At 65.9% G+C, this 24,030-nt stretch overlaps 3 protein-coding genes across 7 annotated transcripts; 1 reads left to right on the top strand and 2 right to left on the bottom strand.

Moving 5' to 3' along the window:
* LOC116750473 (transcription initiation factor TFIID subunit 4-like) lies at positions 1 to 4,279 on the top strand. 3 transcript variants are annotated; one of them, XM_032625157.1, is made up of 3 exons: positions 1 to 239; positions 1,562 to 1,842; positions 3,535 to 4,279. In XM_032625157.1, exons 2-3 carry the CDS (start codon positions 1,620 to 1,622, stop codon positions 4,125 to 4,127), a joined length of 816 nt encoding a protein of 271 aa, XP_032481048.1. In that variant the 5' UTR covers positions 1 to 239; positions 1,562 to 1,619; the 3' UTR covers positions 4,128 to 4,279. The 3 variants fall into 3 exon arrangements, with proteins under 3 accessions (XP_032481048.1, XP_032481049.1, XP_032481047.1); XM_032625158.1 differs by lacking the exon at positions 1 to 239 and adding an exon at positions 274 to 1,350 and having other exon boundaries at positions 1,751 to 1,842; XM_032625156.1 differs by lacking the exon at positions 1 to 239 and adding an exon at positions 274 to 1,350.
* Positions 4,280 to 6,835: 2,556 nt separating this feature from the next.
* Positions 6,836 to 16,222, bottom strand: MIDN (midnolin). 3 transcript variants are annotated; one of them, XM_032627549.1, is made up of 9 exons: positions 16,112 to 16,222; positions 14,268 to 14,895; positions 13,135 to 13,222; positions 12,886 to 12,948; positions 10,809 to 10,937; positions 10,420 to 10,725; positions 10,119 to 10,266; positions 9,644 to 9,889; positions 6,836 to 8,906 (listed from the first exon to the last, which is right to left on the bottom strand). In XM_032627549.1, the coding sequence occupies exons 2-9, from the start codon at positions 14,498 to 14,500 to the stop codon at positions 8,629 to 8,631; spliced, it is 1,491 nt and encodes a 496-aa protein (XP_032483440.1). In that variant the 5' UTR covers positions 14,501 to 14,895; positions 16,112 to 16,222; the 3' UTR covers positions 6,836 to 8,628. The 3 variants fall into 3 exon arrangements, with proteins under 3 accessions (XP_032483440.1, XP_032483441.1, XP_032483442.1); XM_032627550.1 differs by having other exon boundaries at positions 10,119 to 10,263; XM_032627551.1 differs by lacking the exon at positions 10,809 to 10,937.
* A 3,119-nt stretch (positions 16,223 to 19,341) lies between these two features.
* ATP5F1D (ATP synthase F1 subunit delta) lies at positions 19,342 to 21,885 on the bottom strand. Its single transcript, XM_032625680.1, has 4 exons — positions 21,274 to 21,885; positions 20,630 to 20,783; positions 20,049 to 20,137; positions 19,342 to 19,929 (listed from the first exon to the last, which is right to left on the bottom strand). The coding sequence occupies exons 1-4, from the start codon at positions 21,412 to 21,414 to the stop codon at positions 19,807 to 19,809; spliced, it is 507 nt and encodes a 168-aa protein (XP_032481571.1). The 5' UTR covers positions 21,415 to 21,885; the 3' UTR covers positions 19,342 to 19,806.
* Positions 21,886 to 24,030: the final 2,145 nt, after the last annotated feature.

Below are 24,030 nucleotides of genomic sequence, written 5' to 3'. Positions count from 1 at the left end.
GTGCTCAACGCCTGCCCGGCGGGACGGGGCTTAGGCCGGAGGTCCCCGTCTGCACACTCACAAGACGCCCCTCCCCGGGCGCCCGCCGAAGACCACCCCCGGGGCTGCGCCGGCGTTGCCACGGAGACGGGGGCGGGGCCTCCTTGCTCCCGCACCGCCCCCTCTGTCCTCCCCGCGGGGTCGGGCCCGCCGGACGCCGGGTCCTCCCCCGACCCCGGCTAATGACCGGGCGAGAGGCGGTAATGAGTGTCTGGGCTCGGGTCGGGCGTGGACGGGGTGAAAGGCGCGTGGTGGGGGGGAACCCCGGGGCCGCGTAATTACCGGCCGGCCAGGCGGGGGCAGGGACGGTGCACCTGGAGGCCGCCCGGCGCGGGCGCGGAAGGGGACCGCCCTGGCAGAGACTCCAGCCCGCCCGCCTGGCCCAGATCCCCGGGGCTCAGAGCCAGGGAGGGGGAAGCGGGGACTGGATGTGTGTGTACGTTGCCAGGTGTGGTGCACATGTGTGCCGTGGGCAGGGGACTCGTGGGTACAGAGATGGAGAAACAAGGTTTCTGGGGACCATGCCTGTGTGAACATGAAAATGGGGCCTTGTGCCTGTGCACATGGCTGTGGAAGTGTGTGCATAGCACTCACACGTGTGTGTGTGCGTGTGCACACATGGAAACATGTTTGCATGGTCATGCCTTACGTGCAAGAACACAAGGGGTTGTGCGTGGACCCCAAAGCATGTGCATAACCAGGATGTGGGATCAGCCGGGGACAGCGCTGCTGCGTGTGCATGGCGCGGGGGAACCGGGACTCACAGATCATATGTGCCCATGGCTGGTGGCGTGACTCATGCCCCTGGGGTGCGAACATGCCACGGGCTGTCAGCAGCCGCCGGGGTCTGTAGGGCAGAGGAGAGCTACAGGAGCCCAAAAGCCAGGAGGAAGAGTTTAACTTTAACTGACTCCCCCGTCCCCACCCACCCCGTTTCCCACCTGCATGAGTAGGTGGGGACATCTGAGATCCCTAGGTGGCTGCCAACTGTGAATTGGCAGGAGATTCAGCTGCCTGCGCCCTGGCCTCAGTTTACCTCCTGTTCCTAGGAGGGGTCTTCCTGGCGGAGGGGGACGTGGGAGGGGGCACCTGGGTGGAGCTCCCTGTGACTCATGGCCCAGGAATGTGGAAGCTGCCACTCTGCTCCTGCCCCAGCCCCCATCCCAGAAGTGCAAAGGCCAGGCAGCACATCGGCCTTGCTGGTGACCGCAGTCCCCATCAATGGCAGGCACACGGGCTGTGGAATGGGACCCGGGGGACACCCGGAGGCCCACACCAATAACATGCATTCATGCAGAGGACATACGTCAGGTGTGTGTGAAACGCCAGGGCCTGTGCATGCGCAGAGACCCCTGTGTGCTCGTGGAAACCCTAAAGCTTGCCTCGGTGGGGGCTGGGGATGCAACCCCCTGGGTTTCCGAGACGGGGGGAGGGCTGAGGTTCACAGCCCCGCCCCAGGGGTGGGAGGAGCTGACCCCCACTGATGCCCTGTCCGCTCCCTTGACCTTGGCCCCACGTACAGGCTCCCTGCAGGCACACAGAGGGGCCGAAGCACCCCTGACTGGGGCTGTGGCATCTCCATGGCAACACTGGAGTGGCAGTCATGGAGAGCACACCCCCCTGGGGCAGCTGCCAGAGACTCAGGGAAGACACCTGTGTGTGTCCAGGCGGCCGCACACAGCAGTCTCACATCCTGGCCCCCACACCCAAGCAGGAGGACACAGGTGCCCATGGATCTCGTCCAGCCTTCGATCACCATCCCACCCTTGAGTGTCAGCGATGGCCCGGTGCCCAGCTGTGCAGGTAGGCGGTGTCTGGGCTCCTGTCTGAGCCTAGGGGGCATCATCTGAGAAACGGGCACAGCAGCAGCATCTCCTGGGGTCAGCGGGGGTGATGGAAGGGCAGCCGGTGACAAAAACACACCACGGAGGGGCTCCCAGTTCTCTGCTGTTCTCCCCTTTCTCCGTGTCTCAGGACACTCAGGGAATCGCCGGCCATGCCGGAGGAAGCCCCACTTCTTCTGTGGGCGCACACAGGCCCCTGTACCTGCCCCAGCCCAGTGGCCGGCTCTGCTCGGCTGGGCCTGCAGGCGCGCACGGTGCGTGGGTAGTGTTTGTGGCTGGAGCGTCCGCGGGTTTGGGTGCCGCCTCGGCTGAGCTGCGTCTCTGAGGGTCTGAGTTTGGGCTGCCTGGTGTGACCTTCAATTTTGCGGGTTTTGAGGGTCACACTGTTGATTGAGGTTGTGGCCCCCAAAGTGTAGCTTGGGGCGGGTTTGGGGGTGTGGGGGCGGTGTGCCTTGGGGTCCTTGTGCTGCAGAGCCGGAGCCTGTCACTCAGGTGGGATCGGCATGTACCCGTTGACTGCGGAGGGTGTGCAGCGCGTGTGTGGGACGGGGAGACGGGTTGGTCTGGGTCTGGTGGCGGTAAGAGGCCCTGCGTGGGCGTCTGGGCTTGTGTTGATTTTCCGCGAGGCCTATGGATAGCGTCTGGGGTGTGGGCCGTGTGCAGGGCAGATGTAGCCAGCTGTCTCGGGCCACCGGCTCCGCCTGCCGGCGGGCGACCTCCTCCCCCCGACCCCGTGGGGCCGGCCCCGCCCACATTCCAGAAGAGTTAGGGGGTGCCCTCCCCATCCCCCGCCCGCTCCCGCCCTCTGACCCCGGCTCAAGCCCACTCCTAACATCCCGGGCACCGAACGCCGCAGCAGCTGGCCCCAGGGAGGGGCGGCGAGGCGGGGGTGGAGGCTGGAATGTGTGCGGGGGGTGAGGGAGGGTGCCCCCGAGAGGGGGCGGAAGCGGGGGAGGGGCCGGGAGGAGGAGCCGGTGAGACCGAGACGGGAGGAAAGTAGAGAAGAGACCTCCAGGGAGAGATGGAGACCCGGACAGAAATACAGACAGGCCCAGAGATCGAGGAAGGCGGAAAAGGGAAAACAGAAAGACACAGGAAAAGATAACTCAGAGGGAGCAGGGGGAGGGGCACACGTGGGTGGGGGGGAACAGAGGCAGCAGGCCAAGGACAGAGGTCCCTCCGAAGGGCAGTCTCCAGTCGTGGAAGGGCCCCAGGTGACAGCGGCCCCGCCCGCACCTGCGGGCTGGACGCTCTCCCATCCCGAGTGACACCGGCGGCTGCCTGTCCTCTGCCCTCCCAGGTCTGGGCGGCCGTGGGTGGGGCCCCAGCACCCTCGGCCGTAGCTCGGCGACTCCCGTTCCCAAGGTGCCTGGAAAGGAGGGCGTTCCCGCCAGGCGCGGTAGGGGTGGCTGTGCTGGGGCAGCCTCCGGGTGCTGGGGGTGCCGGAGTTGGCCCCAGCGGGGCACCACTCCCTCTCATCTTTCTAGGGGCCTGGCTCCTCCCTGCCTTCTTCCCAAGCCACCCCTCACGGCGTCCTTTGGCATTTCAAAACCGTGCAGCTTGCCCCAATTACCCATTTGGCCGCCCCCAGGGTACTCTGGCCTCCAGCAGAAAGACGTGACCCCAGTGACCTTCTATTGCCCGCCCACAGCCGCCTCATCATCCCAGAAGCCAGCACCTGGATCCAGGCCTCCGTCCGGACTCCACACTTTGGTAGCCACACCTGTCCACACCGCCAGCTCCAACCCCCATCAGTCTCAGGGCTCTCTGCCCGTCCGGCTAGCCCCAGGGGCTAACCTCGGACCAAAGGTTTGCTCACATCCTCGCCACCCGGCAAAGGCGACCCTGTTTACGCCGACCGCGGCCTGCTGCCTTTTCAGAGTGGACTCCTGGCCACAGCAAAACTGCGCCTCAGCCAGGCAGCGACGAGGACTTCCTGCCGCCATAAGCCCCCCCCAGGCCCCCAACTGTCCCGGCTCCTGGCTTGTAGGCTTCCAGGTGCACAGGGGCGTCTCCAACTGCTCCCCTCCCCCAAATCTCCGAGCTCCCTGCAGCCCCCTTGCCAACCACCTCACTGTGGACCAGAGGCCACGTTCAGACAATGCACCATCGGTCCCTTCCCAGGCCTCTCCGAAGCCCAAGCACAGCGTTCAGAAAGCTCCTGGGACGTTCTGGCCTTTGCCCTCTCCACCCGCCCCTCCTCCCTGGGGTTCCCATCTCATCCCGCCCCCAAGCCAGACTTGAGGAATCACCCCTTTCGAGTCCTTGCCTTCGCCTTTTGGTTTAGGACCCCAAATGGACTTCCCAATTGTTCCCCAAATGCACTCGCTTTCACGTCTTCAGACATTTGCACACGCCATGCCCCCCACCTGGGGCACCAGTTCCCTCTTCCTATCCTTGGCAAAGTCCTATTCCTTTGGCAGGGCCTCAATCCAAGTGCCCTCCTCCCGCTCCTCGCCCTGCGCTCCCCCCAGCCCGGGGCTCGCGCACACGGCGTCGTGGGGAGGGGGCAACTGACAATGGCCCGGCTTAGAATGGGGGGTGCACGTGCGGCGCCCCCGGGTACGCCCCCTCTTCCGTCCCGGAGCTGCCGCAGGCGTCAGACCCCTTGGCGCGCATCCCGCCTCCAAGCTGAGGACGGCCGCACGCCTCCGCGCCGCGCCTGCGCACTCAGCCGGGCCACGCCGCAGTCCCACCTCCGGGCGGCAACCCCGCGCAGCTATTGGTGCGTGCGGAAGAGCGAACGACGTGGCCACCAATGAGGCGAACCAGGGGTGGGCGGGGCCGGGGCCGCCCGACGCGAGGACGGGGGCGGGCGGGGCGCCCTCCCCACGGTGACGTCAGGCCCGGTTCGCGGCGCGTTGCCATGGGAGCCGCGTTTCCATCCCTGCGGGCTTCCGGGGGCCGCCCCCTCCCATTCAACATTTTCCTCAATGGGGGGAGGGGGCGGTGCAGGGCTGTCCCCGCCCCCTGTGATTCCGCGGCCCCTGCCTACTCTGGGCCTCGGTTTACCTTTCCGTGCTGCCCACGCCCACGTGGCCTGGCGTGCTGCCTCTCCGGTCGCTGCACCCCTTTGGCTGGGCACCTCTCCACTCAGCCCCCGCCTCAGGTGTGTGCGTTTCAGGCCCGCGCAGTGGGAAGGGGCTAATGGCCGCAGCACCCAACCAGGGTGGGGTTCTTCTAGGACTCCCGGGCAGGGCTGTGACCCTCGGACCCCAGGGCTGGGCGCCAGGCAGCGCCCTGAAGAGTGAGTTCCCCGGCAGTAGACCAAGTGCCCCCTGCTCTGCAGCATGCAGACACAGCCCCCGTGATTCAGCGGGTGCCGCCATCTACTCCCTCCTTCCGCATCTCCCACCTAGCCCTGTAGCGGCCACCTGGGTCACAGCCCTGACCTCCGGGGACCCGGCTGCGTGGGCAGGGGGTTCGACCTGAGCTGTCCCACCCGTACTTCCACCCTGCGGTCCTCCGGGCCCGCGGGTACGTTTGACCTGAAGGTCTGACGGGATCAGCCTGACCTGGGTATCCTACCTTCCTGGCGTGGGCGTGCGATGATTTGGGGGTGACAGGGTGGCAGGAGGGACAGAAAGTCCTTAGCAAGCTGCTCCCAGGACACTCCTGGGACTGCACCTGTTTCCCTTCCCCATGGGCGAGACTCCTAGAACTGAAGCTTGGGAGGGCAGGGTCTTGGGCTATAAGAAATCAGCCCGGGGATGGTGGTCGCTAATGTAACAGTCACCCCAGTGCTCTGGAGCAAACGGTATTTCTCTTCGGGCCTCGGTTTTCTCATCTACCAAATGGGAGGGTAATTAGTTCTCTTAGGTGGCTGCGTTAAGTGAGGAAATACATGTGAAATGACCTTCAGTGTTGTGATTGTGTGTCTTTGCCCAGCCCCAAAGTGGATGAAGGTGGGACTCGCCACCTGGCCCGGCCCTCAGGGAGCTCCAGGTGGGCAGGGGTGGGAGTTGCAGACAGGGGAAGTTCCCAGGCAAAGCAGGGGCGCTGGCTAGGGGTGTTCCTGGGTAGGGCACGGCCCGGAGGCTTAATCCCGATGGTCAGGGATAGGGAGCGCTGGAATGCAAGGCCGGGCAGGCCGAAGGGAGTCCACGCAGGGCTGGGGTGGAGCCAAACCGGGAGGCCTCGAGCGCCAGCCCCAGGCCCTGGCTTGACTGTGGGAGGGAGAAGGGGTGCTCTGGAGGCCTGGCGCCATACCCCGGGGGGGGGGGCTCGGGTCAGGGGGTCCTCAGGCTGGGCCTCCCACGCCTGGGCGGGCAGATGGAGCTGCTTCCCCCTTTCTGGGGCTGGCGAAACCGTGGCGCAGAGCCTGCAGCCAGGTATCCCTGGAGACTGAGTCCCTGGGCTCGCCTGCAGCCCACTTTATTATTTATTTATCTTTGTGGTACGCGGGCCTCTCACTGTTGTGGCCTCTCCCGTTGCGGAGCACAGACTCCGGACGCGCAAGCTCAGCGGCCATGGCTCACGGGCCTAGCCGCTCCGCGGCATGTGGGATCTTCCCGGACCGGGGCACGAACCCGTGTCCCCTGCATCGGCAGGCGGACTCTCAACCACTGCGCCACCAGGGAAGCCCCCTGCAGCCCACTTTACAGCCTAGAACGGAGAGGCCCCACCCAGGGCACGCAGGCTGGCAGCCCCGTGCCCACACCCTGCAGGACTTCCGGCCTTGGGTACCGGGAAGTGGCCGGCCCTCCCTCCCCCGCCAGGCGGCTTCCTGCCCACCCTCACCCCAAAGCGGGGAGGGGGCGTGGGAACTGTTCCGGGACGCGCCCCTCCCCCCGCCGGGCGCCCTGGGAGCACGTTCCGCCTCCCACTCCCTGGGGAGGCGGGCTACCCCAGCATCCAACCCGACCCTCCTGAGACAGATCACCCCCTACCGTACTCAGCGCACTCTGTGACAGCCAAGACCACCCGGCCCCCCGAGATGAGCAGGCCAGAGGTTCACTCGTTTCATTTTGTTTATTCCTTGAAATCACGGTGTTTGTGGAGGCTTTTTTCTTTTCCAATTTCATGTTTTCATACAGGAAACTCCCGCAAGGTGCTGGGACACCCCACAGCCCGACCCCCCGAGGGTGGGTAATGCTTTCTTGGGGGGGCCCTGGAGAGGGCAGAGAGGGGTGGGCGGTTCCTGCTTGGGGCCTCCACTCTCAGACCAGCGGAGGCACAGACGTTATTTAAAAATCGTTAAAAAAAAAACCCCATCAGAACACACATTAAATAGATATCCAAGACAGCGCTTCAAAAACAAACCCGCCCCTTTTTTTCTTTTTTCTTTTTTTTTGGAAAAACGAAAACAAAAACAAAGATCCTTGACCCCTACCCTCTGACCCCTCCCTGCCCACCCCCCCCCCACAAAAAATGTACAGAGCTACAGTTAACACAAGATGTTCACATCTGAAACCATTAACTTTAAACACATAATCGGGGGCAGGGTGAGGACTTGGGGTTCATCTAGGAGGGAGGGGCAGGCAGAGGGTGAGGGGTGTTGCGCAGCACAGAGGGGCGGGGCCAGGACGAGACTGACAGGTGGGGGGGCAGGGCCCAAACATCTCCTTTATCAGTAAAAAATAAAAGTGAATGAAAAAAACCCTCTACCCCACTGAAATGGCCCCAGTAAGGGGGGAGAGGTCTGTCCCTCTGCCCTGGGGGATGCCCCTGGGGCATGGGCATGAGTGGGGAGGGTCCAAATTAGACCAGCAGCGAACCCCCCCCCCAAGGGGGTTAATGCTACACAGCGTTGCCCCTCCTGGGGTTTCACAGCTCAGCACCCCCTCCCCTCCCCTCCCAGCTGCCGGAGGGCCCCCAGACACAGTCCACAGGCCCAGATCCCTCAGGTTGGGTGGGGAAGGAGGGCTGGGGGCGTCAAGCCCGCCCCCCCAGCCATTGCTCTCCGTATTTTTCAAGAGATTCCCAACCACTATTGGCTCAGTCAGAAAATTAATAGTCTATAAATACCCCAAGCTCAGAAAAACGGGGTGGGGCGGTGGGGTAGCGCTGAAGGAAGTCGCACAGTGCGTGGACGGGGTGCAGGCTGGCGGCGGGCACCACCCCTCCCTCCCTCTCCTTTCCTGGCAGGAAGGGGTACCCCCCCCCCCGCCACGCACCCCAGCCCACACCGAAAGGCAGGCTCTGGCCAGCCTCTCCCCCGAAACGGCTTTTCTTTTCTTTCCCAGGAAAAAGAAAAATGGAAAAGGAGAGACCAGGAAGAGAAAAGAGTACGGATGTGGAAGAGAAACAGTCCCTGGTGGTCAAGGTCGCACCTGCCGAGTTGTTTTAGGGCCAGGGTTTGTGGTGGGGGCCTCTCCTCTCCGCGGCCCCCTCCCCTGTCTGTAAAGTGCATAATGAGGCATCTACATTTTTGACTTCAACCTGAAAAGGGTGGGGAGGGCGGCAGAACGGAAGTGGGGGGCGGCTTCCTTGTCTCCGCTCTCAACCATCTGGAAAGACTGCTACATATTTGGAGCTTGGGAAGGTGGGCGGGAGGGACCCCGCCAGGTCGGGGATGAGGATGGGAGATGGAGGGAGGGGCGGACAGTGTGAGCCAAACCGAGGAGGCAGGAACCCAAGTCCATGGAGAGTTCGGAAAACCACGGTAGGAAGTGAAATTTCAAAAAAAAAAAAAAAAAAAAGGCCGCGTAACCGGGAGGGGGAAGCGCCCCACTGCACCAGCCGGCCGCTGGCCCTCCCGCGTGGGGCCACGCTCACAGGCCACCCTGGGCGAGGGACAGGGTTCCTAGGCCACCACGAACTCTGACTTGATGTCGGGGTTCACTTCTGGCTTCCAGACGGCGTCCTCGAAGTCAAGGCCCAAGCCAGCTGCCTCACTGGGGCCACCGCCTCCCCCGCCGCCGGTGCTATCGCTGCGGCCGGCCTTGCGGCTGGGCGGCCAGTGGTAGGGGCCCCGGGCGTCGCGCCGGGCCTTTCTGCGGAGCCGTTTCTGCTGGAGCAGCAGCTGCAGGCGCTCCACCTTACAGCGGGTGGCTCGGTTTTCTGTCTGCCGCAGCCGGTCCCCTGCAGAGGCGGCAGTTACCATGACCGTGAGGGCCCCTTGGAGGCCAGACCCCCAACCAAACGCGAGGACCCCCAGCAGATGGGCATCAGGCCCGGTCCAGCTCTCGTGAACGCTCCCGCCAGCGAGTGAGTGGGTCAAGAGGGTCTGCCGAACCTTTAGGTCATTAATTCCACGTCTGCTGAACAGCAGGCTGTGAGCTCCATGAGGGCAGGGGCTGGCCTGAGCCAGGCACCGGGGACACGGCTAGCATAAAAATGAGCTGGAGCTTGAACCCTTTAGGCTATTTCTGTGACCCAGGGTAGGACTCAGGCTGTGCCTTGGTTTCCCCTTTGAGACCGGGCCTGGGGGCCCACATCACGGTTCTACAGGACTCCGGAGGCGTCTGGAATAACGAGATGGCTGTGGTGGTGGGGCGGCAGAGGCCGCCCTTGAGCAGGAGGGGGAAGCTAACCCCCTCCTCAGCCTGACTGGCCCATTCACAGAGGCCCCACGCACCATCTGGAGAAGGTGCCCGAGGGGGGCGAGGAGGAAGTGAGGATGGACTCCCCCCCCGGGGAGGGCACAAAGATGCTGTGTGCCCCCAGCACACACGCTCCCTTCTCTACACCCGCCTGCAAAGCAGGGCGAGTGGCAGCTGGCAGCCCCCTCCCCGCCACCAGCGGCTCAGCTGCTCTGAGAGGTGCACAGAGGGGCCTTGAGAGACCCAGGACGGGGTGGGGTGGGGGTGGACACTCACCCGGGGGCTTGCACAGGCGGGCCTGGCTCAGGGAGGCCGGGGCCGCGGCCGCCAGCTTCTCGCAGGAGGTAGTTTTGGGGGCGAGGTCCGGGGCACACTGAGCGTGGCACCGCAGCTGGGTCAGCGATGGGGGCATGCCCTGGTAGTGCCGCGTGGCACTCAGGAGGTCGTTGAGGATCTGCAGGATGGTGCCGATGTCCCGCCTCGGCCGCCCGCTGCTGTCCTGGCAGTTGGGGTGCAGCGTACCTGCGGGAAGGGGTGTGGATGAGGACCCCAGTGGTGGATGTGAGGCCTCGGCAGTGCCCGGGCCCCACATGTGCAGGCGGAACCGCTGGGTGACACAGGCACTCGCACCCACCCATGAGAACACGTGGCCTGCTGTATGGCCGGGCACACGCGTGGGGATCCCGGGGAGTGTGTCCCATGCCTGGCGTGGGTTCACGTGACTGCTCGCAGGGCACGCCACGACACCTACCAGAGAAGGTCCCTGAGAAGACCCCCGGGGCGTGGTTCACGAAGCTCTCGATGACTGCGCCAGGCTTGCGGGAGCGGGACGTGGGGCTGCCCCCGGCGGGGGACGTGGGGCTGGCACCGGTGCTGGTGGGGGGAGAGCAGTCCATCTGCTGATGGGGGAGGGAGGCACATGAGCTTTGGGGTTCAGGGTCAGGGGATCACCCACCAGACCAACACCAGCCCAGGGTCTGGGGACGGCCCTTGATACAAAAGACGTATCCAGGGCTCTGACGTTCTCCCACCACGTCCTCCCCCAGACTCACCTCGGGGCAGGTGGCAGAGGCCGAGTGGGAGCGGAAGGAGCCGGCCGTGACAGGGGAGGACGTGGGCGCAGGGCCGGTGGGCACTGGGGGGACGCGGGTGGCACTGGACACTGGCCGGCAGGGAGAGGACACAGGGGTGGTGGTCACGCTGGGGTCTCCACGGGCGGCAGCAGCGGCGGCAGCCAGCACGTGGCGGTGCTGCAGTGGGGCGTGCTGGGCTGCGAGCTGCAGCTGGACGAACATCATATGGTCACCCACGCGCAGCGCCAGGGTCAGCGGCGAGCGGCCCGACAAGAAGTCACTGACCTGCAGAGAGCGGCCCGTCAGCCCAGGGCTCCAGCCTGTGGTGCCCCCAGCCCGGCCCGGCCCGGCCCCCCGCGCTGTGTGACCTGGGGCCTCTCGCCGCCCCTCTCTGGGCTCTGGGGTCCCTGTCGGTGCCACGGATGCTTAAATAAAATGAATCGGTATTTCCGGAAGCTGCCTCCGCCAGCCCGGCCCGGGCTGGGCGCCGCTGGGGGCTGTGGGGGGACAGAGGCGGGTGAGACGGGGGGCCTGGCCCGCCCTGGCCAGCTTGGTTCTTTCAAGGGGAAACCGAGGCCAGAGGGGGCGGGGCCCAGCTAGCAATCACTGTTCTCAAAGAACCCTCACCTCACACCTCTACCCCACCCTCTCTCGCCTGTGAACACTGCAGGGGCCTAGCTCAGGCCCCCTCCCAGCTAAGCCACTGAAACAGCGAGTGGGCGAAATTCCTGGACAAATTCTTGTCCTAACCTTTGCTTTCTCAAGATAAATATTTATCTGTCCTGGGCGGGGCCGAGGCTGAGGGGGAGGCGTTGCCTCCGCGGGCGCTGGGGGGACCCTGACCGGTTCCCTGGGGCCCGAGTCTCCCAGGGCTTCAACACAGCCCATTCAAACGTGAACCTTCAGTCTGGCAACCCCTTCGCAGCGGGCGAGGGGTGCATACGACCCCCATCTGCACTGGACCCCTCCTCTGGGGCCCGGCCAGTGCCGTGCTCTCCCCGGGCAGGGATGGGGCGGAGGTTTCTGAGAAGTGACACAGGCCGCGATGACTCAGAACCACCCCCTCCCTGCTGGCAGCGGCTGGCGTAACCTTCCCTGCTTGGGGGCCATGGGGAGAAGGCAAAGGAGGCGGGCCGAGTGCAGCCCCCACCCCGCAGTCCCTGTGCACACGCCCTCCCCAGCCCCAGAGATGCCCTTTGCAGGAAGGGCCTGGGGTGGCTTCCCAAGAGCAGCTGGGGTGTCCCCCCCACACTCCACCCTGCAACTTCCTCCCAGGGGAGGGTGAACGGGCAGGCATGACTCGGTGCCAGGCGGAGAAGCAGCTCTGGGAGCCCAGTCACTCTGCCCAGAGCCTCCCATCTCCCTCCTGACGTAGACACCCTGCAGCGGATGTGAACCAAACACGCCCAGGGGCCCCCTGCCAACCACAGCCCCCCCAGGAGCAGGGAGCTCAGTTCACATCTGCCCCAGGAAAGCACACACTAGCCTCACCCGACTCCAGGGACCCTGGCTCTCCCCCCACCCCACTGCTCCTCCTGACGGCAGACCACCCAGCTCCTGGGTCCCCCCCCCCTCCTCCGCGCCAGCTGGCTGGTGAGGGCAGGATGCTAAACGCCGGGAGGGGGCAAGGGCCTCAGGGCAGGAGGAAGGGAAGCCGCTGAGCAGGTTCCTGAGGCCGGGGACCTGCCACCCCCACCCTGGCAGCGGGCAGATAGCTGAGGCCTGTGTCACCCTCCTGGGAGGAGGGCCCTGCTGCCAGAAAAATGAGGAAAGGAGGAGGAAAGAAAAAAGCTGCAACAAAACCGGGAACCCAGTGTGGGCCAGCCCCAGCCTTCCTCCTCATCCCCCTCCCGGGCGCTTACTAAATATTTTCCTAACATCCTGTCTGGTCTGTGCTGGCCCCAGGGGCTGGGCGCCCCCACCCCCTCCCCCTTTTGGGGCAGAGAACAAAGGGCAGAGGGAGGAGGGGGAGGGGTGACTCCCCACCCCTCGCAATGGGGTCACGGAAGGCGGAAAGAGTATCACCCAGTCCCATCCCTCCCCCCCCCATCAGAAATGTTAAAAAGGTCGCTCTGGGGAAACCACAGTGGGGCAGGGGGGAGAGTGCCTCGGCACGGCTGGTGGGGCTGGGGACGCAGGCCCGGTGGTGTGGGAGCATGGGCCAAGGTCACCCCGCAGGCAGGCTTGTGAAAGCTAGGCCCCCTCCCCCATGGCGGCCACCGTGGGAGAGAAGGCTCTCAAGGTCAGGTGGTGAGTGCTGGGGGGGCGGGGAGGAGGAATAGGAAGCTGGGTGACCAGGCCAAGCTGGCACGAAGGCGGAGTGGCGCGTCCCCTCCCCTCCTCACAGGCCTGCTGGGAGCACAAACAACCCCCAGGCTCTCCAGAGTGGCCGGGCACTGGGCCTGCTGCCCCCAAGGGCCAGGAGGGGGCCGGCGCGGGTCTTACCTGGGTCTCAGTCAAGCTCTCGAGGGCCTGCATCACAGACTGTTCTGGCCTGGAGGCCTGAGACTACAGAGAGAGGAAGAAGAGACCCTGAGGGCGCACCCGAACACCGGGGTTGGGAGGGCCCCGCTTGATGGGTGGGGTGGGTGGCCCTGAGGGGAAGGGGTCCAGTGTGTGATGGGGACTGTGCTCGCAGGGGAGGGGACTGCCTGTCAGTGTGGGGCCTCGAGGCGCACTGCCCCAGCCATTTACCATGAGGCCCGCCTCCACGGTGGGCACGAGCGTCAGCTTGCTGCCATCCCCCACGCCGAACTCCTGCAGCTTCCCCGAACTGAGCCGGCTGAGTGGGGAGGAAGGAAGAGGGTGAGGCTACACCGAGACAAGGCAGGGGCTCGGAAGCGGAGTCCGCGGGGGAGGGCTGGGCTCGTGGGGTAGAGACAGGCGTCCATCACCCCCACCCCTTCCTGGTCTCCAGATCCAGAGACCTGAGTGTGTGCGTGGTTGAGGTCAGACTCTGGGAGCCCCTGCTGACGGTGCAGACCCCTTCTTCCAAGGAACCCCAACTCTGGACTGGGGGCACTCCCTCTGCGCCTCAGCGAGGCACGTTTTCACCATCTAGGCCCAGCGAGTCCCTTGGCACCCTCCCCCAACCCTGGGGCCGCCCCCCTGTAATTCAACCACCGGGGCCTGGGCTGTCCCTGCGGGCCAAGCGCTTAGCCTTTCCGGGCTTCGCCGGGCGGGCCTCCCCTCCTCCCTCCCTCCCTCCCTGGCGCAGGCCGCCGCCGCGGCCGCCGCTCAGACAAAGGAGACCCTCCCCCTCCCGCCCCTCCCCCACCGGGGCCCCTCCGCTGGGGATGGACACTGCGTGTCCCCGGAGGCCCGCGGAGGGAGGGCTCCCGGCTTGGAGGCGATTTAAATGGCGGGGGGGGGGGGAGGGGGAGACTGCGGGAAGGGCTTGGTGGCGAGAACAAAGGGGGGCAGAGAGACGCAAGTGGGGGGAGAGGCAGCCAGACGCAGAGGGGGCCGCCGAGCAAATGCGGAAGCCGGCGGGTCGCAGGCAGAGGAGGCAGCCGCCGCGCCCCCCACCCCCGTAGCTGTGACCCCCGCGCCGCCCGGGACTCCTGCCTTCCGGTGGGGGACGCCGCCTAAGCCCGACCCGAGGCGCCCTCGCAGCCGCCTTTGTGCAGCGACCCCGGGCGGGGGAGGGGGCCAAGACTGGCAGGGCCGAGCAGAGGGCGCCCGAGAGCGCGCGGCGCGCCCCCGCCCCCCGTCTGGCCGCCCCCTTCCTTCCCCGAGCGGCGCGCTCTTTGTTCCCGCCCCGGGGCCGGGGCCAGAGGGGGCGGCGGGCCCGGGGGGCGCGGGGGCTGGGGGCTCGCGGTACCTACGTGTCTTTGTGGAGCAGCGCCAGGCGCTCCTTGGGCACTTTGAGGCGTTGGGACAGCCTCTTGCGCAGCCCCTCCACCGTCTCGTCGGGGGGCACCGACAGCTCGTAGCGGGTGCCCGTCGTGCTGTGGATGGCCAGGCTCATGGGCGCCGTCTCGGCCGCCGGGCCCAGCTCGCAGGCACCGCCGGGGGCACCGCGCCGGCAGCTCCGGGCGCCGCCGGGCTGCGGCTCCATCCCCGGCCCGCGCTGGGGGGCTGGAGTCCGCGGGGCGCCGCCAATTCTTGCCGCGCCTCCGGGCAGGGCGGGGGGGCTCCCCAAGCAGGGGTCCTCGGGGCCCCTGAGGGCGGGGGGCAGCGCGCTTTCCCTTCGAGAAGGTCCCAGGAGCGGAAGGCGAATCAAGAATCAAAAATCCGAGTGGCGCTCCGGAGTCGCGTCGGCTCGTCGGGCCACCTTCCTGGGTGGGGACTACACTCTCAGCTCCTTTCAAGGGCGGCGGGCGCGGGAAAGGGTCCCGGAGGAGGGGGCGCCACTCAGCCGGCCGCGCTCAGGGCCGTCTGCCGCTCGGGCCGAGCTTCCCCGCGCGTCCCCTCCCTTAGCAACAGCCGCCGCCGCCGTCGCCGCCGGAGGATCTGGGGGTGAAAGTAACAAGAAAAAAAAGTTATAATGTATCAACGTCCCGAGGGGCGGGGCCTCCGCCCCCTCCCATTCACTACTTACTCCGCCGGCCCGCGCCGACCAATCAGCGCGTGCTGAACGCCCAGTCGGCCACACGGGCCGGCCAATGGGAGCCCCCGCGGCACCGCCCCACGTGGCCGCGCGGACCCGCCCCTCGCTCCGCCCCTGTCCCGTTGGCCAAGCGGAGCGCGGCAGGGGCGGGGCCGGTACCGCTCTGGCCCGCCTCCGCGCCCCCGCCCCGCCGCGGCCATTCATAAGGCCCGGGCCCGCAACAAAGGGCGAGCGGCCCGGCCCGGGGGGCGCGGGACCCGGGCTTGGGGCGGCGCGCCGTGGGGGAGGGCAGTGGCTGCGCGCCGAAGGAGCAGGAAGCCGGGGCCTTCCCCAAGCGCCGATCCGGGAAGCCGCCGCTAGCGGAAGCTGGACGCTGTCCCCGCGCCTCGTGGCCGAGCCCAGGCTGGGGGGCTCGCGGGAGGGTGGGTCCGGGGTGCCCCCCACCCGTGAGGCGTGAAGCCCCGGCAAAGGGTGGAGCTGCGGGCGGGGCCTGCACCCCCGTGGCCGGTGCCGTGGTGACGTGGCCGGTGCCGGAGAGGCCCTCCCGCGCCGGTGCCACCTCGCGTCCCACCCCCGTCCGGCGGGCCGGGCCCGCTTCCCGACTCGCGCCCGCCCGAGCCGTGACGTGACGCGACGCGGCGTCCCCGGCTGCGCCCGCGCGCGCCGCTTGGGGCTGCGGTGAGTCAGCAGCGCCGGCGCGCCCTCTGCCGGCCCCACCTGGGAGCGCTGCCCGGAGACCCGGGGAAGGGTCGCCGAGGCCTCCAGGGACGGGGGCAGTCCGACGGGACTGCGGACGTTGTGGGAGCCTCGCTAGGGGTATGAAGCCTCCAAGTCAGGAGACTGGGGTCTCACATTCGGGGAAACTGAGGCCGGAAAGGCAACTAGCTCAAGGTCACTCTCGGGGAGGGGAGTGCCCGGGGGGCGGGGCGGGGGCAGAGGTCCCTCCCGGGCTGTGCTGGCTGCGCCGAGTGCCTCCCACTCCACGTCCCGGGGGGCTTCCCAGGGCTGGAGACACCTTTGAACACTGCCTGCTCAAAGAACAAAGAAAAGTGAGGCACCCTCAAGAGCCTAGAGTGAGAACCCCCTTCCTCGGCCCGCGAGGTCCCGCCCCCCACTCACCGGGAGAGGCAAGTCCGAAGTCCCAACTGTCCTGAGTGTACCCACGTCCGCGCCGAGTGCGCGGTGGCGGAGCCGGTCTGGGGCCGAGCGGGCGGCCCCCGAGCCTTTATCCGCGCCGCCTTCCCTCGGGGTGGAGTTTGGGCGGCCAGGGGGCGGGGGGCCGGGCAGGCGGTGACGCAGGCCGGCCCCCGCCCCTGCCTGCCGGCCAGGGCCCTGGGGCGCCGTCGGGCCTGGGCCACCCGCCCCCTAAATCTCGCATTTTAAACGGGGAGGGGGTGGCGCTCCTTGAATGCTACGAACCCGGGGTCACGGTCGGCCGCGTTGACGACTCGGGCGCACCGGCACTCCGGCCCATGCTACGGGGTCTCGGGGTGCACAGCTGGATTCTCTGCCCCGCCCCCTTTCTGGCCGAGTGCTTCCGCCTGGGGGCGCCCGCGTGGGGGAGCGGTAAGGGGGGCCTGAGTCAGCGGCCTCGGTCCAGGAAAACAGGCTGGGGTCACCTGCCTGCAGTGGGGGGGCCCCAGCCAGCTGCCCTGGCGGCCCAGCCAACTGCATCCCTTAACGGTGACCTCAGAGGGCATTTATGGAGCGATTCACCAGGGCCAGGCCTGCCTTGTGCATCCAGTCACCACCCACTGGGCTTTGTGATCCCGTAGGGCACTGACCTTTGTGAGCCTCAGTTTCTGCAGGGTGGCAGTAGAATGAAGTGAGAGAACACAGCAGACCTCACTCTGGAGCCTGGGGATGTGGGGCCCTCACCTAGGCCTGGCAATATTGCCATCATCCCATCAGGCATGCTCACCTGCTGGTATCCTGCCTTTGTGGTGGGCGTAATCACCCTACCCATTTTACAGGTGAGTAAACTGAGGCCACACAGCCATTAACAGGCAGAAGCCTGGCATGTCCTCAGGTGTGTCCCTACAGGTCGCCCTGTGTAAGGGGGCTTTCTAAGAATGACCCTGGCTGAGGGTAGGGCCCTCTCAGTCGTCCCTCCCTCTCTGTCCAGGGGAGGGGGACCCCAGGCCACTTGTCCACTTATCTGGTGTCTCCCTTTATCTGACCTGACCACCTCCGCCCCCAGCCTTGCCCTGGGGGCCCCTCCCAGGGCTGTGCTCCTTTCCAGGTCTGCCTCCTGCTCCCACCCAAGGGCTCCTGCAGCCCCCCACCCTCTCACAGGCACACCCAGACACTCCCAGCCCCATAGGAGGGCTGGGCTTGAGGGAGGGATCAGGAGGCTGGGGTTGAGGCAAGGATAGGAGTTTGCCAGACAAACAGAACAGTGCTCAGATGAGAAGCAAGTGAGCGCAAAGCACCGGAGGCTCTCACAAGTGCCCCGAGACCCGGTGATGGGGCCGGGCTGAGGGTCTGCGGGCCCGGCCTGCTCTGCCTGCAGAGAGAGCAGGAAGGCAGCACAGGGGACCGTGCGCTCTGAAGCCGGAGCGTCTGAACGCTGGAAGGCTCACGGAGGGACGGGCCAGGTGGGACCCTCAGGTGGGCAGGTGGCGCTGGGTGGGGTGCGGCTGAGACCTCCAACGGGTTTGTGATCTCACTGGGGCTGGTTCGTCTGCCTGCAGGGAAGTGGGCTGTCTCCTGGCATGGGGCCCCTGAGGGTCACACACACAGGAGACCAGTGGCCCCTGCCTGGCTTTGCAAGTCCAAGTTGATAAACGTGCCAGATCAACCTAAGGCCTGTTCTCTCCCACTCATAGCATCCCTGTGCTATGGGGGGCAGTCCCAGGCCGTGAGCGCACTCAAAGCACGAGGGGACCCCTTCCTGGGAAGGAGATGAACCCTTGGGCACCGCCTACCCCCACAAGGCCCAAGGCCTGCACTCTCAGAAGGGGTCGTGACCCCTGGTTCCTGGCCCTGTGACCCATCCCACCCTGGGTGCCTCCAACCCCAGGACGCAGCCTGGCCAGCACAGGCTGTTCCTGAAGCTGTCAGGGCGCAGGTGTCCCCAGGCCGGGCTCTGAGGCGTGCACATCCCCCAGGGGGCCTGCACCATGCTGGGGGGCCCTAGCTGTGTGGCTGTGTCCCATAGCCCCGGGCTGTGGCCTCAGGGGGTGATGGTGCAGGCAGGTTCCCTGGTGTGGGGACCACTGGTCCAGGGTCTCCTCCCACAAGCCCCCACCAGCCCCCAGCTGTGTCCTCGCTCTTATTTATAGAACAGATGAGAAGCCAGTCCAGGAACTCGAAGACCTGGGCTCTAAGCCGGGAGACAAGGAGGGGAGGAGTGGGGCTGCACCTGTGACCCCACGGCTGTCCCAGCTTTAGCTGAGCTGGGGTTTCCTGAGGAAGTGGGGGCCGGCTGCTTGGACCTCACCTGCACAGAAAGAGCAAGCCCCAGACGGACACCACCCAGAGCTGCAAGCTTGCCTGGAGACTCCCTCAGAGGCAGCTACAGGACAGTCATTCGCATAAGATCCTGACACAAGACCACACAGCCCACCCGTGCCAATGACAAGCCCGGGAGTGGCCTCTCCGTCACCTTCTGGCTGCCGGTGACACACAGAGAGGCCCAAGCTTTCCCACACACTCACCCCCCTGAAATGCCCACCAGCTCTGCTCTGACCCAGGGCCGGGGAGGGGGACAAGGAGGTGGCCAGTGCCTGGGTCACCCCCATGGTTGCAAAAGTGAGTTACTGGCTGAAAGAAATAGGACAGCCCTGAAGCTTCAAGGTGCCAGGACCGCCCCCGCCTGGCCACCCCACCCATCTGGGGCCAGTCCAGGGGCCTGGGTGCCACGGAGGTGCCAACACCACCAGGGATCGGGCACCTGGCCAGCTGGGGCCACCCACAGGCCAGGCAGGCACAGGGCAGGGCCTCCGTGGGAGCAGGCAGGACCCACCCCCTCCCAGTGCAGCTGGGGCGGGGCCGGGGAGCCCAAGGGACAGGCGTCACAGTCTGGAACCTGGCAGAGCCTCATGTCTGTCCAGCAGCCCAGGCCCAGCCCAGAAGTGGCAGCCATGCTGCTGCCTGCCATCCCCAGCCCTGGCTGGTGACCTTCGCCTGTGCCCACCCTCCCGGCGTGACAGCCAACAGCCTTCCCACAACCCAGCCTAGTTTTGCGAGCTGAGCCCGCACCACCAACACCCCAAGCGGTTCAGACTACAGCCTGCTGAGCTGGGAAGGCTGAGGCTGGCTGCCCCACCTCGCTGCGCAGACACAGGACACTGGGGGAGAGGCCGCGCTGGGTCCCAAGCGCACCACCAAGCAGGATAAAGTCAGCGTATGCAAACTGGATTCCAGGTGTTTAATGAGGGTTCGGGCAGGGAGCAGGCTGTCCGTTGCCGGTGGCTGGGAGCAGAGGTCTCTGCGGCAGATGCGGCAGAGGAGCGGTGGCCAGCACGTCAGGTTGGGGAGATCTTAGGAGGTGGAAGAGCCTTCCGGGGTGAGAGTAATCCTCACGGGTAGGGCAAGTGCCCGACCTTGATGCCAGCCCCCAGGCCTGCCAGAGCTGGCTTGTTTCCCTGGTTTATTCACCACAGAGAGGCAGAGCCCTGAAAGGCGCTCTGGGCAGGCACCGGCACTGCGCTGCCCCCTGGTGGCTTCCTAGAGAGGATGGCTCCCCCAGGATCACTCCCCCAGCCTTCCAGACATCGTGCACCCACAGGAACTGGGTCCTCACGGCAGGCCATCCCCTGCCCAGCTCTGGCCCAGTCTCCCTGCCGGAGCCAGCACGGGACATGCACCGCCTACTCCAGGGCCTTCACCAAGGCCTCGTTGGCCTCGATGCGGATTTGGATCTCGGCCCTCATGGCCTCGTCCGTGGCCCCCAACAGCTCCGACTGCGCCTTCTCCAGGTTCGCCTTGGCCACCTGTAGGGGGTGGGTGGCGGGTGAGGACGAAGCAAGGAGCCCAGCCCGGTACCTGTTCCCTCCCTGCAGTTGGGGATTTCGTGGCAGCTCGGAGCACCAGCTTCCCCTGGGACACTCACCCCCAGATCCAACATGTCCAGTGTGACAGCTTCCTCAGCCAGTAACTGCACCGAAGAGTCAGCGTTCACCGTGACCGAGCCACTGCTCACTGCAGGAGGAGGGGGAGTGAGAGGTCCATGTACGGGCGTGGGGACACAGTCAGCCCCAGAGCCCCTGCAGGGCCAGGAGGGTGACCACACAGCGTGGCTCCAGGATCCAAAGGCCCCAGCACACAAGTGAACAGGGGCCACCAAGTGTATCTACTGTAGACTGGACATGGGGACAGGGCCCCCTCCTTTTGCCCAGCAGCCCAGGAGTTGAGCCAGGGTTAGGAGTGAGCCGAAGCTGATTTCCAGTCTGGGTTGTACCGCTGGGGCCACGCTGTGGAAAACCTCTTCCGAATTGAGGATCCTTTCTCCTCCGATGGGCCCCCGCCCGGCCCACTGCTGACCACTTACATCCCTAACCACACCCAGCCCAGTGCCGGGGAGATCTATATCCTTGGTGCCCTTCCTGACACTGCCAAATGAAATGAGAACTAGCCCGTTGAGACAAGCATCTCCCACCCAGCCCCTTTCCTCTGCCCTCCCAATCAACGCACCAAAGTATTTGGAGATGGTGCCGTCCTCAGCGTGGACCACAACCAGCCCTGGTCGCAGGACCTGCAGCGTGGGTACGTGGGCTGCCAAGATGCCAAACGCTCCGGTCTGCGTGGGCACGTCCACCTGTCGAACGTTGACGCCGTTGAAGAACACCTAGACAAGATACATAAAGAAAGGGTCACTTCAGTCTAGTCCCTCGGGGAACAGCAGTCAGTCTCCCCCGCAGTTAAACAGCCAAGGCAAGACTGAAAGCTGACGGGGGACACGGAGGCAGCCGATGCTTCGGTGGGGTCCTCGTGCAGGACTGCAGCGCCTTCGTCTACTTGACAATGGAATCCAGGCACCCTAGCCCTCGGGTAAGGAGGCGCGGTCAAGGCAGAACCAGCGAGCCACCTGGGGAGGAGCGTACAAGAAAGGTGCCCAGGGACTCAGGTTCTGAACCACGTGAGGAAGAGCGCACATCGAAATGGGAGGCTGAGGAGCGACCTGAAAGTTGGACGGTCTGATCCCGGACCACACGGGGGAGGGGCGCGGGTCGGGAATGGGGGTCGCCGACCTGAGGGTTGGGGGCTCGGATCCTGGGCCACACGGGGGAGGGGCGCGGGGTCCAGAATGGGGTCTCGAGCCCGGCGGACGTCCGAACCTGCGTGGGTGAGGCGAAGGTGAAAGACATCTGTCCCGGGCCCGCGGCGGGGGCCGGGGCGGCGGCGGCCTCGGCGTAGGCGCGGGCCTGGCGCACGAGGCGGCCCAGGCCTGGGCGGCGGAGGAGCGCAGCGGGCAGCATGATGGAGGGCGAACGGCGAACAGCAGAGCAGGGGCGGGCGGACTCCAGCTGAACGCCAGCGGCCTGGAGGTCGAGGAAGACGACGCTCGAGGACTTCTGGGAGAAGAATCCCGACGAGGGCGCAGGCGCGAACTACGACTACCGGCGCGCTGTGCGCGATGTTGAAGACGGCGAACCGCCTGGACGCGCGGCATGCTGGGGGTTGTAGTTTCCTTCCGGCAAGAGCTCCCAGCCCGATGGTCAGGTGCGGGGGTCGGTTACACGGCTCTGCACGGGGAGCACCAGAAGCCCGCGCGGAGAAAGAGACACTTACTTCAAGATTTTGGGGGCGCTCATTGGATGTCAGGCGCTGGGGAGACATCAGGGAAATATTAAGATTCCTGCTCTAGTTTGGGGTGGTGGGGGCGTTTAACAGACACTCAACGTAATAAATTGTACAGTATGTTAGGAGGTGACAAATACTTAAAAATGAAAAAGCAGAGTATGGGGGCCGGATGGGACAGGCAGTGACTGTAGGAGGTGCAGGCGTCCCGGGAACGGTATCCCAGGCGGAGTGTCCAGCTCCCGTAAGCGTCCAGCGGTGTAGGAATCTCTTGGCTGCACCGCTAAGGGCGCCGGCAGAGGGCGCGCCGCGCCCGGAGATGCGCCCCCCGCAGCCCCTCCCGGCCACCGCCTCCGCGCGCTGCTGACGCAGGGGCGCGTGCGCGGGCGGTCCTGGGCTCCGCGGACGTCACCTCGGCCCGCGCAGCCTCGCTCGCGGCGCTGACGTCACCGCTCCGCCCCCGCGCGCGGGCAGGTCGGCACCCCGGGTTGGGCCCTACCCCCCACCCCCCCACCCCCCACCCCCCACCTTGGGCTCCGGGAAAACGTGGAGTCCGGCTAGACCGGGCTGGGGTCCACATCCGGAAGGGCCTTGGGTGAGGAGCGGACGGGTGCAGGGCGCGGGTGGTGGGGGTGGGTCACACCTGAGCTCGTGGCTGGGCAGGTGCTGTGGCCGAAAGAGGCTCCCACGCCAGGGAGGACCGGGGCCTGGCGCCCAGGCCCCCGCACCCTCTCTAGGTCAGCGCTGTGAGAGGTACTCGTGGAATCAGTCCTTATGCGCTGGGCATCCTGGCCCTAGTCAGGTGTGTGCAGAGGGAAGCTCTACTCCCATTTCTTAGGGGTGCGTCCTGTGCACGGCTTGCTCGTCCCGGAACCCTGGATCCTACTGGAATGGAGGCCTATTCTCATATGCTTCTCAGACCCATCTATTGGACTTGTCTCTAATCCCCACTCCAGGGTAGCCAAGGGGTCGGCTCATCACCTGTTACTCAGGTCCCCAACCCGGGTTTATCCTGGAATTCTCTGGTGTACCCAACGACAAGCCACCCAGCTCGGCCCCTGCAGCTACCTTTACTGACTTGGATGGCCACAGGCTCCTCCCCTAGCTTCACCAGGGCACCTTCTCCACAAACAGCCAGAGGGACCACATCATTCCCCTGCTGGGAACACAAGCTGCCTCCCCCTGGTCCTCCAACACATTCACCTTCAGCCCACACACTTGGGGACCTCAGGGACTTTGCCCATGCAGTTCCCACACGCCTGGAGCCAGCCTTCCCGGGTAATTGTCCACTTGACTGCCCCCTTGCCCTCCTTGGGCAGTGTCACCCTTTCATCCACTGGACACACACCTTCTCTCCAGGGTGCCGCCTCTGTGCTATGCTCTGCTCTCGGACCCAGCTGTAAATGAACTGCTTTTGGAGGTCACCGTAGTGGGGGCAGGGGTGAGGAGGGACACAACGCAGAGGAACAAGTAACAGGCAACGAAGTGCAGGGCCTCGGAGAGAAGCAAAGCGCAGCAGAGTTCCGGAATGTGGGGTGGGAGTTGCTTTGTTAGCAAAGGGAGTCAAGAGGAGATGAAAACTTTGTCGTTGGGAAAGAGGTGAAGGAAGCTCTGGAGGGGACAAGCTGTCCGGGCCTGGCACCTGCACGTGCAAAGGCCCTGGGGTTGGACTGGGCCTTCCTCTTTCACTGCAGGCTGGGATGGGACCCCGACCTGGCTGGTGGCAGATTGGTGGCCTGAGCATCTAGAAAGATGAGGCACAACTGTCTGAGAAAGAGCAGCTTGGGGTTGACCAGGCATGGGGTTTCTGCAGGGGTAGTCCTGTTGTCACCCCACCCCGGGCTAGCCCTGGTAGCACTCAGAATGCGTTGTGTTCCATTATCTTTGCTGCTCATCCTAACGACAAGACAACCCTGACAGTGCTGCCCACGTAGGGGGAGAAAAGTGGGACATGTGCCCTGGAGCCCCTAGGCTGTGCACCCCGGAGACTCCCAAACCGGGGAAGCGATGCATAGGGAGTCTGGGCACCCCCGGACTCCAGGCTGCGGGGAGTCGTGCGCCCTGGGACCAACACCCCTTTGGTCCCCCGTCCCCGGGGATCCAGGGAAGGTCGGGGAATCGTGCCTCCGGGGCCGGGGGCGGAGATTCAGCTGCCTCGGGAGAGGGCGGCTTCGCGTGGGGAGGGGGCGCCCAGGAGCACAGGCTCCGCCCCCCGCCCCCGCCGGAAGGGACGGGGAGGCGGTGGCCGGCGCGGAGCAAGCGAGAAGCGGCGGCGAGCGAGGTGGGGGCGGCCG

The sequence above is a fragment of the Phocoena sinus genome, chromosome 3 (genome assembly GCF_008692025.1).
Source record: "Phocoena sinus isolate mPhoSin1 chromosome 3, mPhoSin1.pri, whole genome shotgun sequence".
In the NCBI taxonomy this organism is placed as follows: domain Eukaryota; kingdom Metazoa; phylum Chordata; class Mammalia; order Artiodactyla; family Phocoenidae; genus Phocoena; species Phocoena sinus.
The sequence above is the reverse complement of the archived record's forward strand: the minus strand, read 5'-3'. Positions and strand labels throughout refer to the sequence as shown.

Coding starts and splice junctions, on each gene's coding strand:
- LOC116750473 (XM_032625156.1), top strand. CDS start 1,331: ATGCAGAGGACATACGTCAG. Junction 1,351..1,561: donor ATGCAGAGGACATACGTCAG/GTGTGTGTGAAA, acceptor CCCCACGTACAG/GCTCCCTGCAGGCACACAGA. Junction 1,843..3,534: donor CCCGGTGCCCAGCTGTGCAG/GTAGGCGGTGTC, acceptor GCCCGCCCACAG/CCGCCTCATCATCCCAGAAG.
- ATP5F1D (XM_032625680.1), bottom strand. CDS start 21,414: ATGCTGCCCGCTGCGCTCCTCCGCCGCCCAGGCCTGGGCCGCCTCGTG. Junction 20,784..21,273: donor CCTTCGCCTCACCCACGCAG/GTTCGGACGTCC, acceptor TATCTTGTCTAG/GTGTTCTTCAACGGCGTCAA. Junction 19,930..20,048: donor TGGACATGTTGGATCTGGGG/GTGAGTGTCCCA, acceptor CACCCCCTACAG/GTGGCCAAGGCGAACCTGGA.
- MIDN (XM_032627549.1), bottom strand. CDS start 14,500: ATGGAGCCGCAGCCCGGCGGCGCCCGGAGCTGCCGGCGCGGTGCCCCC. Junction 10,726..10,808: donor GGGGCGGCGAGAGGCCCCAG/GTCACACAGCGC, acceptor CGCTCTCTGCAG/GTCAGTGACTTCTTGTCGGG. Junction 8,907..9,643: donor CCGCCTGTGCAAGCCCCCGG/GTGAGTGTCCAC, acceptor CCGCCTCTGCAG/GGGACCGGCTGCGGCAGACA.